This window comes from Aspergillus fumigatus, chromosome 4, assembly GCF_000002655.1.
Source record: "Aspergillus fumigatus Af293 chromosome 4, whole genome shotgun sequence".
In the NCBI taxonomy this organism is placed as follows: Eukaryota; Fungi; Ascomycota; class Eurotiomycetes; order Eurotiales; family Aspergillaceae; genus Aspergillus; species Aspergillus fumigatus.
The window spans coordinates 1,549,882-1,564,212 of NC_007197.1; the positions used below are offsets into that span (position 1 = coordinate 1,549,882).

General features: G+C 49.5%; 6 protein-coding genes across 6 annotated transcripts; 5 read left to right on the plus strand and 1 right to left on the minus strand.

Annotated features, from left to right (window-relative positions):
* Window positions 1-201: 201 nt before the first annotated feature.
* On the plus strand, window positions 202-4,256 carry AFUA_4G06070 (putative AAA family ATPase GCN20). Its single transcript, XM_747124.2, has 8 exons — window positions 202-1,563; window positions 1,624-2,349; window positions 2,406-2,486; window positions 2,541-2,844; window positions 2,904-3,077; window positions 3,126-3,212; window positions 3,274-3,742; window positions 3,813-4,256. Exons 1-8 carry the CDS (start codon window positions 1,501-1,503, stop codon window positions 4,162-4,164), a joined length of 2,256 nt encoding a protein of 751 aa, XP_752217.1. The 5' UTR covers window positions 202-1,500; the 3' UTR covers window positions 4,165-4,256.
* A 156-nt stretch (window positions 4,257-4,412) lies between these two features.
* On the plus strand, window positions 4,413-6,473 carry AFUA_4G06080 (putative MFS myo-inositol transporter). Its single transcript, XM_747123.2, has 3 exons — window positions 4,413-4,712; window positions 4,808-5,104; window positions 5,213-6,473. The coding sequence occupies exons 1-3, from the start codon at window positions 4,516-4,518 to the stop codon at window positions 6,363-6,365; spliced, it is 1,647 nt and encodes a 548-aa protein (XP_752216.1). The 5' UTR covers window positions 4,413-4,515; the 3' UTR covers window positions 6,366-6,473.
* A 693-nt stretch (window positions 6,474-7,166) lies between these two features.
* Window positions 7,167-8,850, plus strand: AFUA_4G06085 (uncharacterized protein; the record flags this gene model as incomplete). Its single annotated transcript, XM_077804563.1, has 5 exons — window positions 7,167-7,304; window positions 7,357-7,797; window positions 7,859-8,153; window positions 8,234-8,328; window positions 8,389-8,850. 5 exons carry the CDS (start codon window positions 7,167-7,169, stop codon window positions 8,848-8,850), a joined length of 1,431 nt encoding a protein of 476 aa, XP_077660710.1.
* A 230-nt stretch (window positions 8,851-9,080) lies between these two features.
* On the minus strand, window positions 9,081-10,621 carry sec13 (GTPase-activating protein SEC13; the record flags this gene model as incomplete). The annotated part of the gene is made up of 6 exons (XM_747122.2): window positions 10,363-10,621; window positions 10,248-10,292; window positions 10,052-10,167; window positions 9,954-9,984; window positions 9,467-9,876; window positions 9,081-9,405 (listed from the first exon to the last, which is right to left on the minus strand). Exons 1-6 carry the CDS (start codon window positions 10,363-10,365, stop codon window positions 9,081-9,083), a joined length of 930 nt encoding a protein of 309 aa, XP_752215.2. The 5' UTR covers window positions 10,366-10,621.
* Window positions 10,622-10,748: 127 nt separating this feature from the next.
* On the plus strand, window positions 10,749-12,880 carry pex20. Its single transcript, XM_077804564.1, has 4 exons — window positions 10,749-11,119; window positions 11,197-12,003; window positions 12,111-12,234; window positions 12,327-12,880. Exons 1-4 carry the CDS (start codon window positions 11,006-11,008, stop codon window positions 12,479-12,481), a joined length of 1,200 nt encoding a protein of 399 aa, XP_077660711.1. The 5' UTR covers window positions 10,749-11,005; the 3' UTR covers window positions 12,482-12,880.
* Window positions 12,881-13,015: 135 nt separating this feature from the next.
* On the plus strand, window positions 13,016-14,318 carry AFUA_4G06110 (uncharacterized protein). Its single transcript, XM_747120.3, has 2 exons — window positions 13,016-13,937; window positions 14,010-14,318. Exons 1-2 carry the CDS (start codon window positions 13,257-13,259, stop codon window positions 14,052-14,054), a joined length of 726 nt encoding a protein of 241 aa, XP_752213.2. The 5' UTR covers window positions 13,016-13,256; the 3' UTR covers window positions 14,055-14,318.
* Window positions 14,319-14,331: the final 13 nt, after the last annotated feature.

Sequence of the window (14,331 nt, forward strand, 5' to 3'; positions counted from 1 at the left end):
TTTCAACCTAAGTCCTTATGTTTCAACATTTGAAAATCCCAGGTGCGCGATTGGCCAATATCATCCAAGTTGATCCACGCAAGTTTGTAAATAGTTGATGCCCTTTCATAGGGAAAATTGCGTCGACCCATGATGTCTAGTCCAATTCTTTTCTGACAGCTAGGCTTGTTTTACACAGGACAACCTCGCTCTCTCAGGTGGACTTCAAGCTACTCGCTCCGTAGATACCTACAATTGCGGCTTTCGAATATCTATTAAAACTCCAACGAGCTTTCTCGCTTCTGTATGCACAGATTTTTTCTTTTCCTTTCTTTACTTTTTTACTTGCGGTCGCCCTTGTTGGTTGAGTTTCTACAGAAGAGGATGCGTCGCTTTCAATGGTTAATGGGAAAAGAGCAATTCAATTCTCTGCTAACTAGCTTGAAGCGAGCAGGTAATTGAACTAGATTACCCTTGTTCCGCCCTAGAAGATAGCGGCAGACTGTCACCCCGGACAACACTCATCTAGGGGTGTCATCGACACTATCAAGGACTCCGGAGTGTGTACTTACCCCTTCAAGTCATTGATAGCCGCGCAATTATCATACAGCAGTCACTATTTTTATTCGACCCTGCTACGGAGTAGACAGTCGCCAGTATAAATGCTCCTGGGTTGGAAGGCAGACCAAGCCAGGGTTGCACAGTTCCTTGAGCAACTGTCCTGCTAAAACTGATCATCATGACTCAAACCAATGATCGTGGTACTGTCGACTGGGCGCGACGTAGACTATTGACAGCCAGCATCGTGGTAGTATATATTCCGTACCAACTATCTAATGGCTGCAGCATCCCTGCAATGCAGGCGAAAGAGACGCTAAATAAGGCGGTCTGTGTTTCACGAAACTGAGATATCTGTGGAGTAGGGAAGCACTTGGGGAAAAGTCATACATAGCCATTGTTGTTGCCGTCGTTCCACGGTTGCGTTTCCCTTGACTCACAGATAGTCTGTGAAAATGCATCAGAGAATGACCAATTTACGAAGTCCTTACGGATATGAAAATATGACAGCGGAAGTCCGCCTGAAGGAGACATTGGGAAGGCGGTCAGGATTGACAAAATCACTCCAATAGTGTCTCGAACAACCAATGTGCAGAATCAACCAACAGCATTTCGATTACCATTTCGCTTTTCTCAAATTCCTGATATTTAGTCGTTATATTTCCACTTGACGGCCTATCAAACGGGAAGGACTGTCTGTAGCATAGTCAAGTATCTGAAGTAGCGTGCAAGAGTTCAAGCCACCCAGGCCGCCGCCTCGGTTCACTCTTTATCCACAAATCCGCCACCTAAGATCTGCCACCAACAAAAAAGACGGCGCTGCATCTGAATCACAACTGGCGGAGTTGATAGAGCGCGCCATTCTACGAGACCCTATAGGAAACCAGCAGACTATCCACTATATTTGCAGCTTTTCTACCTTGTCTTGTCCTATCAAATTTCGCGACGTCCAGGTTGTCGAAAATGGAGGCGGAACTCCAGGCACAAATTCCTGGCTTGGATCGTGTGATCTCGGAGTATTCTGTGGTAAGTACCTGAATTGCCTGTAATCGGGCCCTTTGTCATTCATGCTCTAACACGAACCAGGGTTATCTGACTCACGCCTCAAATGCTTATGTCGAGGATGCAAATGCTCCGTCACCATTATCGGAAGCCGCCGACATGGTGACAGAGCTTCTTGTTTCCGCTTCTGGAGACTTCTCCGAACACAATGAAAAGGCCATTCGGAACCTAGTCGAAAAATTCATTTCCTCCCTGAGTTCGTCTGATGGCGTCGATGCAGAGCGCAGGCAGATGCCGTTCACCGCAAAGAAGCTGGACCAGGCCATCCATGTCGGCTCCCAGAGGAACATGTCCTCCACGCTCGGCCTTGCTGGGGGTAATGTCGATCTCGAGTCCGCCAACTCCAGAAAGGTAGAGTCCCGAGTGGACCGCAAGAAGCTCGAAAAAGCAGAACGAAAGATTCGTGCCAAGCAGGAAAAGAAGCAGATGAAAACAGTGCAATACGAAGCATCCCGTCTCCTCAACCAGCCAGAGAGTACTCTGTCCTATGAAGAGTTCTTCATGGCTGTCAACCCACTTCAGCTGGGATCGGATTCGCAATCTAAGAGCAAAGATATCAAGGTCGACAGCATTGACATTTCTATCGGCGGTCACCGCATCTTAACCGACGCCTCCCTTACCCTAGCTTACGGACGCCGCTATGGTCTTGTGGGTCAGAACGGTATCGGAAAGTCTACTCTCTTGCGTGCCCTGAGTCGCCGAGAGGTAGCCATTCCCAGCCACATCTCAATTCTACACGTCGAGCAAGAGGTGCGCTTATGAAGCAAACTCTCCCTCTGGCGGTTGTTGCTGACATCAGCTTTCAGATTACGGGCGATGATACCCCGGCAATTCAGGCTGTTCTCGACGCAGACGTTTGGCGGAAACGTCTTCTTGCAGAGCAAGAGGTGGGCCTCGCTCTATGACCTTCCGTTGAGAGTGAGTTAGCTGACGATTTGCAGAAAATCAGTAAACAACTTGCAGCAATTGAAGCGGAAAGGTCGTCTATGGCAGACACATCGAAAGATGCTGCCAGGCTTGACCATGAGAGAGAGGGTCTTGATATAACTCTGAATGATATTCATTCCAAGCTGGCCGAGATGGAATCCGACAAGGCAGAATCTCGCGCTGCCAGTATCCTAGCCGGTCTCGGCTTCTCACCGGAGAGACAGCAATATCCTACGAAGACGTTCTCTGGTGGTTGGCGAATGAGACTGGCCCTCGCACGGGCTTTGTTCTGCGAGCCGGACTTACTTCTGCTTGACGGTAAGCTTCGTGCCTCTCAATTCCGAATCAAGCATCAATATTAATCTAAAGCGATACAGAACCTTCAAACATGTTGGACGTGCCATCCATTACCTTCCTATCCAACTACCTCCAGTCATATCCCAGCACTATCCTTGTAGTGTCTCACGATCGAGCGTTCCTCAACGAGGTGGCCACAGATATTGTGCACCAGCATTCTGAAAGACTAGACTACTACAAGGGAGCCAACTTTGGTAAGGATCATTCTCTTGTCCTCTAATGAAACTACTAATACGCTTCAGATTCATTCTATGCCACCAAGGAGGAGCGGAAGAAGATAGCCAAGCGCGAATATGAAAAGCAAATGGCGGAACGCGCCCATCTGCAAGGTAAGTTGTTCTTTGCCCTATTGTGGTATCTAGTTGCATGTTTGCTGACGACAGACGCCAGCCTTCATTGACAAATTCCGCTATAATGCCGCCAAGTCATCCGAAGCGCAGTCGAGAATCAAGAAACTGGAGAGAATGCCAGTCCTGGAACCTCCAGAGAGTGACTATGTTGTCCATTTTAAGTTTCCAGATGTTGAGAAGCTTTCCCCTCCGATTGTACAGATGTCGGATGTCTCTTTCGGCTATAGTAAAGACAAACTGCTCCTCAGAAATGTGGAACTCGATGTCCAGCTCGATTCCCGTATTGGTATTGTTGGGCCAAACGGCGCTGGTAAGACTACGGTGCTGAAGCTGTTGACTGGTCAACTCCAGCCAACATCCGGCTTAATCTCGACCCATGCAAGGTTGCGGATCGGCTACTTCGCGCAACACCATGTTGACGCGCTGGATCTTACTACCAGTGCGGTGAGCTTCATGGCCAAAACCTATCCCGGAAAGACAGATGAAGAGTATAGACGGCATCTGGGAGCGTGAGTTTGACCCGAACAATCTTCTGATTTCTCCGAAATCTGTAACACGTCGACTGATGTTCGTCTTTAGCTTCGGTATCACCGGAACTACCGGTCTTCAGCGCATGGAGTTATTGTCTGGAGGTCAAAAGTCCCGTGTCGCATTCGCCTGTCTCTCCCTGACTAACCCCCACATCCTTGTGCTTGACGAACCTTCTAATCACTTGGATATTGAGGGTATGGATGCGCTTTCTGAAGCGCTGCAGAGGTTTGAAGGAGGTGTGGTGATGGTGTCACACGATGTGACGATGCTGCGGAATGTCTGTACCAGCCTTTGGGTCTGTGACAAGGGTACGGTACACAAGTTTGATGGCACTGTCGATGCCTACAAGAAGATGATCAGCTCTCAGGCCAATGAGGCTGGTGTGGTGGCGCAACATTAGGGGACAATGTTGATTAACTATTCATACATTGACCAAATTCAAGTCAAGCCAGCTTCAAAAGCTGTGGAGCGGTTGATAACTTAATTGTATCGGCCTTAGCCTTCCGTAGATTACTGTTGTAGATGAAAGATTCGCCGCTAATTACATCTCAAGCATGGGCGGAGTGGATCCGTCAACTGTCAGCACCGTGAGCTTGGAGCCAACTAATTATATATACTCCGTACACCGCCCAATAGTCTCCCTTGTATCCACCTTCAAATATCAACAACCTCATGCGACAGCAGTAGACCACTGTCTGTTGTAGCCAGTATACTACCAATGTCTAGCGGTGGAAAGAAAGAAGCTTAAGCGATGAATCGTGGTGATGCAAACGATGAGTTGGCGCCCGATGCCCCTTTGCTTTCGACAGAGCAAGTGGGCGTTGATGGCACCGCTCACTTTGCTGCTGATAGTCAGTCCTTGAGCTTGGACTTACGGGACTCAGGCAGCCTGTTTATTTGGGCCTTGACGTTCTCAGCCGGTATCAGTGGCCTTCTGTTCGGTTATGAGTAAGCCATTCGGTCTTTTGTACCCCTCGTTTTCTGCGGAAAACAGATCAAGAAAATCCTCCCAACAAATGAACTGACATATGCGTCCTGTACAGTACAGGTGTCATCTCTTCAACCCTCGTGTCCATTGGCACTGATCTCTCAAATCGTGTCCTGACGACCCTAGACAAGAGCCTGATCACATCTTGCACGAGCCTCTTCGCTTTATTAGCAAGTCCCTTGGCAGGAATATTGGCCGATAAGCTCGGTCGTCGGAGAGTTATACTTGTCGCAGACGTTCTATTTACTCTGGGAGCCTTGGTACAGGCCGTTACCGGTCAAGTATGGGGCATGGTACTTGGGAGAAGTGTTGTTGGTCTAGCCGTCGGTGCCGCGAGCCTGGTTACTCCATTGTAGGTCAACCATCCCCCCAAGTAAGGAAGGTGGGCCATCCGAGACTACGTGACTGAGATCGAGCGGCCTGTTACTTGGACGAGATGACTGATCATTGTCTTCCCCAGATATATCTCTGAGTTGGCGCCTTCCCATGCCCGAGGGAGACTCGTGACTATCTTGTGCCTCTTCATCACTGGTGGTCAGGTTGTAGCTTACATCGTTGGCTGGCTATTCTCCACAATCACCAGTGGCTGGCGGTGGATTGTCGGCCTTGGAACTCTCCCGGCTGTGCTGCAATTCGTCATTGTCGTTGCCTTACCCGAAACTCCCCGATGGCTGGTCCAAGCGGGGCTGGAGGCAGAGGCTCTCCATGTATTGTCCAAGGTCTATCAGGGCCAGTCTGACAACCATCAAATTGCTAAGCAAGTCGTGCGAAGTATCCAGCTTGAGGTAGCTGAAGAGCAAGAAGAGATGGACCGCATTAAACCTAGTGTCGATGCGACTAGGATACCATGGCTTCGGAAAGTTGCCCAGCGCGCTCAAGATCTTTTTCTCGTTGGTGGAAACAGAAGGGCATTGATAATCGCAACCATGCTGCAAGGACTACAGCAACTTTGCGGCTTCAACAGTCTCATGTATTTCTCGGCGACTATTTTCTCCATGCTCGCATTCTCCTCGCCCACCCTCACGTCTCTCTCTGTGGCTGTGACCAATTTTATTTTTACGCTGCTGGCGTTTGCGCTGATCGATAGGATTGGCCGGCGTCGCATTCTGTTATATTCAATACCTGTCATGAGTGCATCACTAATTGTCTGCGCCTTGGCTTTCGGCTCCATGGAGCTGCCAGGATTCTCTTCTGAGCCGCGATCACAAACCCAAGCCGACAATGGCGCCACGGATAAGTCGTTTCTTCCAATTGCTGTGCTTCTCTGCCTCACTGTATATACCGCCTCCTATGCTTTCGGACTGGGCAACGTGCCCTGGCAACAGTCAGAGTTATTTCCCCTGAATGTGCGTTCTCTTGGATCGGCTCTCGCGACTGCAACGAACTGGGCGTCAAATTTCATTGTCGGACTTACCTTCTTGCCCATGATGGATTGGCTTTCTCCGGGTTGGACATTTACAGCCTATGCCGGCGTTTGTGTGGTTGGATGGTTTGGCGTCTGGGCCATTTACCCCGAAATGAGCGGTCTTAGCCTGGAGGAGGTCAGAGGACTTCTCGCCAACGGTTGGGGTGTCAGGGAAAGTTTGTCAAGAAATCGGTACAGTGCAAGTTGATTAAACTGAACTTGGATAGGTCTATGAGCAGGAATCCATGTAGGTCTTGCTGACTTCTACTCCAATTTGAAATGATGTACTCAATCAGAACTTTGGAAGCCTTTGGCGAAAGTATCTGCCCGTAACTTCTTTGACCACATCATCGGCCTAATTTGCCGATCTTTGAAATATCAACTTCCGCCGGCTACTGCTACTGCATGTTTCGAACAGCGCAACGCCTGTATCTCGCTCGACTCCTTTTGGCCCCAATTTAGGTATGCGTACGGGGTAGGCAGTCAACACTGTTGCGGGTTTGATTGAGGGATCCAAAACTCAATACTTCTTCTTCCTCTTGGGAAGATAAAAGGAAGTGGTTCTCGATTGCGCAGTTCAAATCGGGGTGCAAAGCGCATTTGTCCAGTGAGACGCAGAGGCACAAAGCGAAATGTCTGCTTACACCAGCAATGTATGGGCTCAGAGACAGACGATGAGAAAGGGTACACCGAAGCTGAGAATTTACTTCAATTTCCCCGGAGTACAAGACGTTAAGTAAACACGACAGCTTGGAAGACATAGTCAGACGACCGGCCTGAGATGAAGCCGACTCGCGATTGCTCACCAAGTCATCCACTGACCTATTCGTCCATTGGAATCACCAACATCCAGTCAGAAAGACCTCACTCTCTAGTTGGTCAACTCTTCGATACTCAAAACGACGAAGCCCCCCTTCAATATCCTCGTTAACACAAGGAAGCTGGGTTTCTTATCAACACAACTTTGCAAGACACCCATACCACACACGCTTCTTCTTTACAAGCAACCATGCCTAGAATGCGCGGCAGTCATGATTCAGCTAAGTACATTGACACTCATGGCCACCATTGGGAAATGAGCCGGCAAAAGACAGACCCACGAGCTCGGAGTCATAACGCAAGTCCCCTGCTGCTGCTTCCCACAGAGGTATTTGCCCTGAGGCAATGTCTAGATGGACTAGTGTTTGACCTTAACATAGATACTTCAGTATATTGCATACCTTCTCCCGAGCGATGTCGATATAGTCAATCTGGTGTCGTGCTGTGTTCACCTAGCTAGGGCGATCTTACCGGCTCACTCGTCCATCTGGCGGGAGCGATTCAAGGACCTTTACGGTACCCCTCAGAGACGTTCTTCAAGTGAGCTCAAACTGGAGTATCAGATTCGTTCCATTGTGCTGTCTCAGAAGATCAACTTCCGATACGGCCAGAAACAGGAGCAAACATTGTGGCTGGAAGTGCTGAGAGACATGCTTCTGGAAGCATATGAATCAGCCCCGACAGATGAACACACTGCTTCCAAACTCCTCGAGCAGATTCATAAGACACTCCACAACTCGGAATTCCTGAACCGACCTGTAAGCGGATATGGTGACACGAATACCGATGCGCCTTCTGAGTTATTTTACGCTGTTCAGCTAGTAAGTCCTGCACCAACTATATCTGTCCCGAATTTGGATACGGTCTCATCAAACACTCTAGTGCCTCACCCACCTGGTGTTGGACCCGTCTATGGCCGTCTATTGCCTCAGGAATGACTATGATATTGGCGCCGTGTATTCATTCCAAGTCGATATCAGTGAGCCGCTTGTGAATGTAGAGAAGCTGGATCTGGGGAAAATTTTACATATTCGCAACTTCTGGCTTCGTCATCTCCTCAATCCGAACGAAGCGACATTCTGCTCCTCGTATACACTGCTGCATCAACGACCGAATGCCACGCGATCTCTGGGCGACAGCAGATGTTGCGTTAGTACCCATTGGTTGGGGTATTATTGTCAGTTATTGTGATCTCTCTATTCTGCTGAACGCCCTACAGGAAGATGCTAACCTGAGGTGATCGAACCTCTTCTATAGCGTGCATCCATCCGTACCCAGATTCGCTGAGTCATCTGGAACACCGTCAGACATGCGCCGACCTGGAGACACATTGGCCGCAGGTGGACCCTATGGTAAGATCTGCCTACATGGCAGCCATCTTAGCAGGTAGCTGACGTTGGGTTCGCGATTAGTCTTTGCGCATCAAGCTAGATCCTGACCCGTCAAACTGGCCGACCTTATTCGACAGCATCATCCCTATCCTGGGGTCGAGAACGAGTTGCTCGTACTTTCGCGGCATTGAAACGCAGCACGGATCTGATGACGATTCAACATACCTGGTGCGGGGCTTCACAGAAGTTATCCCAAAGGCTCACGGTGGCTTCCCCTATTGGCGCCGTATATGCTTTGCCATCTACGATGCGGACAGGGAACAACTCCCGCTTATACCAAACGATGATGGGACATCTGGAAAGGGAAAGGACGATCTATGGCTCCCGGAGGAAGCGTGGCCGCCATATGATTTGGAGGTGGAATTCAATTGGGTCCATGGATACGAGGGGGTCATTCTTCCCAGTGGAACGATCATGATCGGACGATGGATTGATATGGTTGAACCGACTGCCCGAGGTCCTTTCATTTTCTGGAATGTGTGACGACTCATTTTGCGTTAAGACACATCGCAAGTTTTGGCGCTGGATGCTTCTGCTATTCCATGATGTAGTCTTTCTCACTATACGCTGTTCTACGTATTTTCTCTCGCCGGAATGAAATGCAATGGAATGCACGATGGAGGCATCTTAATGGACCAGACCTCTTTCACCATTCAATAGGATGGGAATATGATAACAGGCAAATGAAAACCAACGGAAGAAGTGATAAAAATCTACTCCTCAATGTCCTTTACCTTCTCCCATTGTCCCTTCAAATTCTCTTTCCACAAGCTGACCTTGTTGTCTCCTCCACTGACAGCAAGGATGTTTCCACTAGGGCTCCAGCTAACCCGCCACAGGACAGTGTCGAATTCCAGCTGCTGGCTGGTCCATTGGCCGGGATTCGATGCATCCGAGGTCCAGATCCGCACAGTCTTATCCTGAGACGCAGAGGCGATATAGGACTTGGACAGAATGCTGGGTGACCAGGCGACGTCACGGACCCAGTCCGAATGACCTTCCAATGTCTGGCTGAGGTTGTAGGTCTTGCTTTCCGGGCTATAAGTACAGTCATTAGTACAGTCGTCGGCTTCAAATCCAGGAAGAGTCGAAAACTTACTTGTAATCCCATATCTTCAGCAGATTATCACTGCCACCGGTAACGAATCTCCGCTGTTGACCTGGGCCAGGGTTCGAGCTGATCAAGCTTCCAGGAGACGCTGCTGGGGCCCAGCTGATCGAGTTCACACCCATTCCATGAGCGTGGAAGATCTGATGGGTCCAGCTGTTGTCGCGGAACTCGAGGACACTCACATGCCCGTCCGAAGAAGCGCAGGCAAGGAGACATCCGCTCTCGTGTGGAGCCCAGGAAACCATATTCACCGAGGCAGTGTGGAGGGAGAAATCGAAAACTTTTGTCCAGGTGCTGCCTGCAACGGGGGACGTCGCGTTTTGGTGTTGCTCACGCCAGATAAGCACTTTTCCGTCGTACGAAGAGGAGGCAAGAATCGTGCCAAACTTGGGATGAGCCTGAAATGGAGAGTAGACAACATATTAGCCATGCAAACGAAAGGGACACTCTGCATGAAAAGGACTCTCAAACCTACCCATGCCACACACCACACCGCGCCTTCGTGTCTTTTGATTCCGAAGATGTCCGTGTTAGCAATTAGAAAGTTGAGCCATTAGCGTCGAGGCAACTCACCCTTTCAGTGTTTCAATCAAGCGATGTGTCTCCCCCTCGATTTCGAAAATCTTTATTGTCTTGTCCGACGAACATGTTGCTAATCTGCGACCATAGTAGTCCAGTCCGGCGTCGTGCTGCAAGAAAGGGCCGACCAAGTTAGTCCCGCGGGTCATGATGTAAAATCATGAGTTTGACATGGCGCATCATCACGTACAATCATATCATCATGACCAGAGTTCGAAATAACCTGAGCAGTTGCCTTGGGAGATGTCAGCGAGAGAACAATGCGAAGCTTAAAGGGGGGGAAGAGCTGCCTGAAATAAACATACCATGATGACCAATGGGACTGCCCGAAGCGAGTGTTACCGCAGCAGACGGGAATGAAATAAAATAAAATAAAATAAAATAAAATTGAAAAATTGAAAAATTAGCTCGAGAGATATATAGATCTCACCGTATTGATGTTCTAGACGAGCCTGGGTAGGTGTGAAGATAGCGGCGGTGGAGGATCGAAATCAATATGCAGACAGGTACTCCGTCCGTACTCCGTAATCCGTACCGCCAGCTTGTCCGTTTCACTGGTGAGACTTGGGCCACCTGCGCAAGCTGTGATCTTTCTTATCTTATCGGCTGAAGTTGACTCAGCGCTCTCTGGTCAGTGGTCACGCCCAGAAGCACGTGAGGGGGGCCTCGGCTTTTGACCCTCGGCCAACCTACCCCACGGGCGTGGGCGTTGCTCTACCCCGTCTTTATCTTGCCTCTTCATGCCTTTTCGACGAGTGAAATTCCCCGGCCACTCTAGAAAGGTACTTTCTTACTTTTTGAATAGACATATCTTTGGACATATTTCTCTTCCGCACCTTATTGCAGTTGAGGCGTAGCGCATAGTCCGTTCTACGATCGATCACCCGTTTCTTCCACCTTACAAGGACTTGTTCTCGCCCAGCTACGGCACTGCAAGTCACTGACAGCATGAGTGATACTTTGTGCGGCCCGTCAAATGCCTTGCAGAACCTTCAGAAACATGCATCTGTTGATCGGACTCTCCAACAGGATCGGCTGATCTCCCGCCGGTCGCCCTCTCAGGTACGCAAGGTTGCGACTCATCTGGAACGCTTTTGGATTTGGATTGAACCGGTCGGCTAAACATGCTTGCTTGACAGGGCTTCAGATCCCAAAATTCGAGCGACGGTGTCCTAGACCCCGAGTTTGCTGCTTTTGAGTCCGATCTGGCCGGACCGTCACTTCCGAATCTACAACATGCAGGACCTTTCTCAGCACATCCTCACCGGCTTCCGGTGGCTAGCCATGCCGAGAACGTGACCTGGGCGGCCGACTTTCAGAGACTACATATTTCAGGGCCTTCCCATCCTATTCAGCAGCATCATGGCCCATCTGCAACGCCGGCTTCCGCGATGTCGCAACAAGGTTGGCACAGTGAATTCCTGAAACAACAGCAGCAACGCCAAGCACCTACACAGCAACATCAGCAGTATACTGGAGGCTTCCAACCGTCTTTCTCACCCCACCACCCTATACATGGAGGGGTAATAAACGCCTTGCCCTCTGTACATAGGCCGGCAACCGACCAGCAACACGCCACAGAGACATTTGATGAATCGGCTTTCGAAGCTGCATTTGAACAAGCAAGAGCGGATATGGCCTTGCAGGAAACGAACGCAACGGAGGAGAAGGCCGAGCCTGCGAGCGAAACGATCCAGCCAGATTTAAGCACAGCTCAAGAGCCCACCGAGCAAATCAAGATCGGTTCAGATACTATACCACAAATCGACAAGAATGACCCTTTAAGCCGGGTCAACGATGCGGATGAACTCGCTCGGACTGCAGGACAGTTACTTGATAGTGTCAGCCACGATCAGAGCGAAAAGTTCAGAAAGAGTAGTTTCCTGGCGCTGATGCGTCGCATCCGGGATCGCGAAGTCCGGATCGAGGATGACGAGTTTCGTGAAGTCAGTACCAGTCCGTGATCTCTTATATTTCGGCTGGCGTGGCACGAACGCTGGTAAAAAATTTTTTCCATTCATGACGGCTCTTGTTCCTGCTAATTCATGAGCAGACATCGCAGTCACTACATCCCGGCGGTAAATATTATCCCGGTGGCCAGCAACAAGCGCAGCGGCAACAGACATCAATTCCAACACATCAGGATGGGCCCGACGGCGTTACATTCGGCGATATCAGTAAGTCAGACACATTGGAAAGGCCCAGTATACCGCGTACGGAATGACAATGCACCAATCCAAGGCCTGACACGATGCAATGTGCCAAACAGATCGTCCGCAAGTGAGTCCTTCGACGCCGGATACCGTCGAATCCATAGCGACTTCGAAAGCAGCGCCCCGGGATATACCCAGTGCGTCGTCAACTGGAGCAGGGTTGGGAGAGGATAACTCTCTCTATGCGAGTTGGAATTATGGCGGGATTTGAGCCTAACTGGTTATTGAACATTATACCCAATCGGCTTTTTGCCGTCCATTTTTGAATAATGCAATTTGTGAGACTAAGGAGCGTTCGAGGTGTATTGAGCTGAATTCAATCTTGGACATGCCATAGTGGGTGAACTCCTTTTCTGGCAGCATTCATTGTTTCCGCCATCGTTTGTTGATGGAGGCCAATGATGAATGTTCCATGACCTACATTTGTGCATCTACCCGACTTCCAGCCTCCATCATTGACTGAGATAGCATCAATAAATTAGGAATCTTCTGCTATATCTTATCCCTTTACAACAATTTTACTGGGCTGACGTTCAGGGAGGTTGACAAATAGATGGACAGCACGTGATCCTATTCTGCCTATTGATGGGAAAGAACAATACCAACTCAATAAGGAGGCCGGGGGCATTGTTACCTACAGCACTTTATTTGTTAGCGAATAAACACAAGTGCCAGCAATTATTGATGCACTGCTGCTCTTCGCCCGGCTATTGGTAAAAGTGGGCTGTCGTCATTTGGTCTGCATCAATAACGTCTTGCATGCTATTGTTCCTACTGACCTAGAGCTACATGCCGCTAAGGTCTACCATGGGTTATATAACCAGCAAGCTCTCATCTTGCTTTGAGACAGAGCTTCCTCCAACAATCTACCTTCAAGTTTGATTTCTGTGATACCAACCTAAACGCGGCTCTTCGGACCACAGCATCATATCTAAGGTCCACTTCAAAGCCTTGCCTGTGCATTGCCTCAGCTGTCGCTATACTTTATGTTACTTTGCTTGTATAGAAACATGCTGCCACCGTCAGATTCTTTCTTGCATCACTCTCACAAGCTTCGAGAAGTAGCCGCTAATGCGCGCAACCGTGCGGTCCGCATACCACCACCTCCGTACTCTCTAGCAGTCCCACGAGGTTCAACTCATGAGGAGGGACAGAATGCGTTGGAGACCATCGACGATGACACGGCCTGGGAAACCTGCGCCGGTGCCAGCTCCACTCCTATTACGATTAGTATTGACGCTTCCATAAATGTGGTGGGCAACGGCAACACCATCATGATCCCGTCTATGGCAGGTCATCCTCAGCAAACTCCGAAAGTTTCTAGTTCAATGAGTCCCGAGAGTTCATCCTCCTCTTCGTCCATTGCACCAGCAGCCTCTGAAGCGGACACTCTGCACTCAATCCAAAAGCAACGCCAGGCTAGACTCACCGAAATGGCAACCGCCATCATCAATACCCTGTACGACTCGGGCCGGCTAGCACCTCCGGCAGAAGACCACGAACATGCACCGCTTGAAATCAAGATAAACACAGGGATCAAGGTTGAGGGGAGCCGCAACGTCATTTGCGTTGGTGCTACAGCCCGGGCCCAGAGCAACAAGAGCGCCCCGATGGGCACGGACAAAGATCGACAAGTGATTTTAAACCGAAAGAGACGAGCTCTATCAGTATGTCATTTGCACCTTCACCGCTTATCAAGTTGCCGGATCGTGAATTCTTTGGCTAACAATCTGATATAGGAGCCTTTCGAAGCACCGAACTCCAAGAAGAATTGTGTGCAATAATTGCGGAGAGGCATTCCAATCCTGTGCATCCCACGGACACTCATGTTTTCCATATGCGATGACCTGATCTCCTGATTGTCGAAATGCATCAAGGCGTCTGTGTCTGAAAGGTCTCGCATTTAGCATCGATAGAGAAAAGCACTCGTTTGCTATCCACTGAGATGTCCTGCGCTTCTGCAAACTGTACCGTCAGCCATATGTACCACTACTGATTGAAACATCTACACGATACTGTGACGATTTATCAAATTTTCGTTCAAAGCATTCCCTTTATAAA

Bases quoted from the DNA above. Each gene is read 5' to 3' on its own strand.
- AFUA_4G06080 (XM_747123.2), top strand. From the start codon at position 4,516: ATGAATCGTGGTGATGCAAACGATGAGTTGGCGCCCGATGCCCCTTTG. The intron at 4,713-4,807 runs GTAAGCCATTCG...CGTCCTGTACAG, and splicing joins GGCCTTCTGTTCGGTTATGA to TACAGGTGTCATCTCTTCAA. The intron at 5,105-5,212 runs GTAGGTCAACCA...TGTCTTCCCCAG, and splicing joins GCGAGCCTGGTTACTCCATT to ATATATCTCTGAGTTGGCGC.
- pex20 (XM_077804564.1), top strand. From the start codon at position 11,006: ATGAGTGATACTTTGTGCGGCCCGTCAAATGCCTTGCAGAACCTTCAG. The intron at 12,004-12,110 runs GTCAGTACCAGT...ATTCATGAGCAG, and splicing joins AGGATGACGAGTTTCGTGAA to ACATCGCAGTCACTACATCC. The intron at 12,235-12,326 runs GTAAGTCAGACA...TGTGCCAAACAG, and splicing joins CGTTACATTCGGCGATATCA to ATCGTCCGCAAGTGAGTCCT.
- AFUA_4G06110 (XM_747120.3), top strand. From the start codon at position 13,257: ATGTTACTTTGCTTGTATAGAAACATGCTGCCACCGTCAGATTCTTTC. The intron at 13,938-14,009 runs GTATGTCATTTG...AATCTGATATAG, and splicing joins GAAAGAGACGAGCTCTATCA to GAGCCTTTCGAAGCACCGAA.
- AFUA_4G06070 (XM_747124.2), top strand. From the start codon at position 1,501: ATGGAGGCGGAACTCCAGGCACAAATTCCTGGCTTGGATCGTGTGATC. The intron at 2,845-2,903 runs GTAAGCTTCGTG...AAAGCGATACAG, and splicing joins GGACTTACTTCTGCTTGACG to AACCTTCAAACATGTTGGAC. The intron at 3,743-3,812 runs GTGAGTTTGACC...GTTCGTCTTTAG, and splicing joins TATAGACGGCATCTGGGAGC to CTTCGGTATCACCGGAACTA.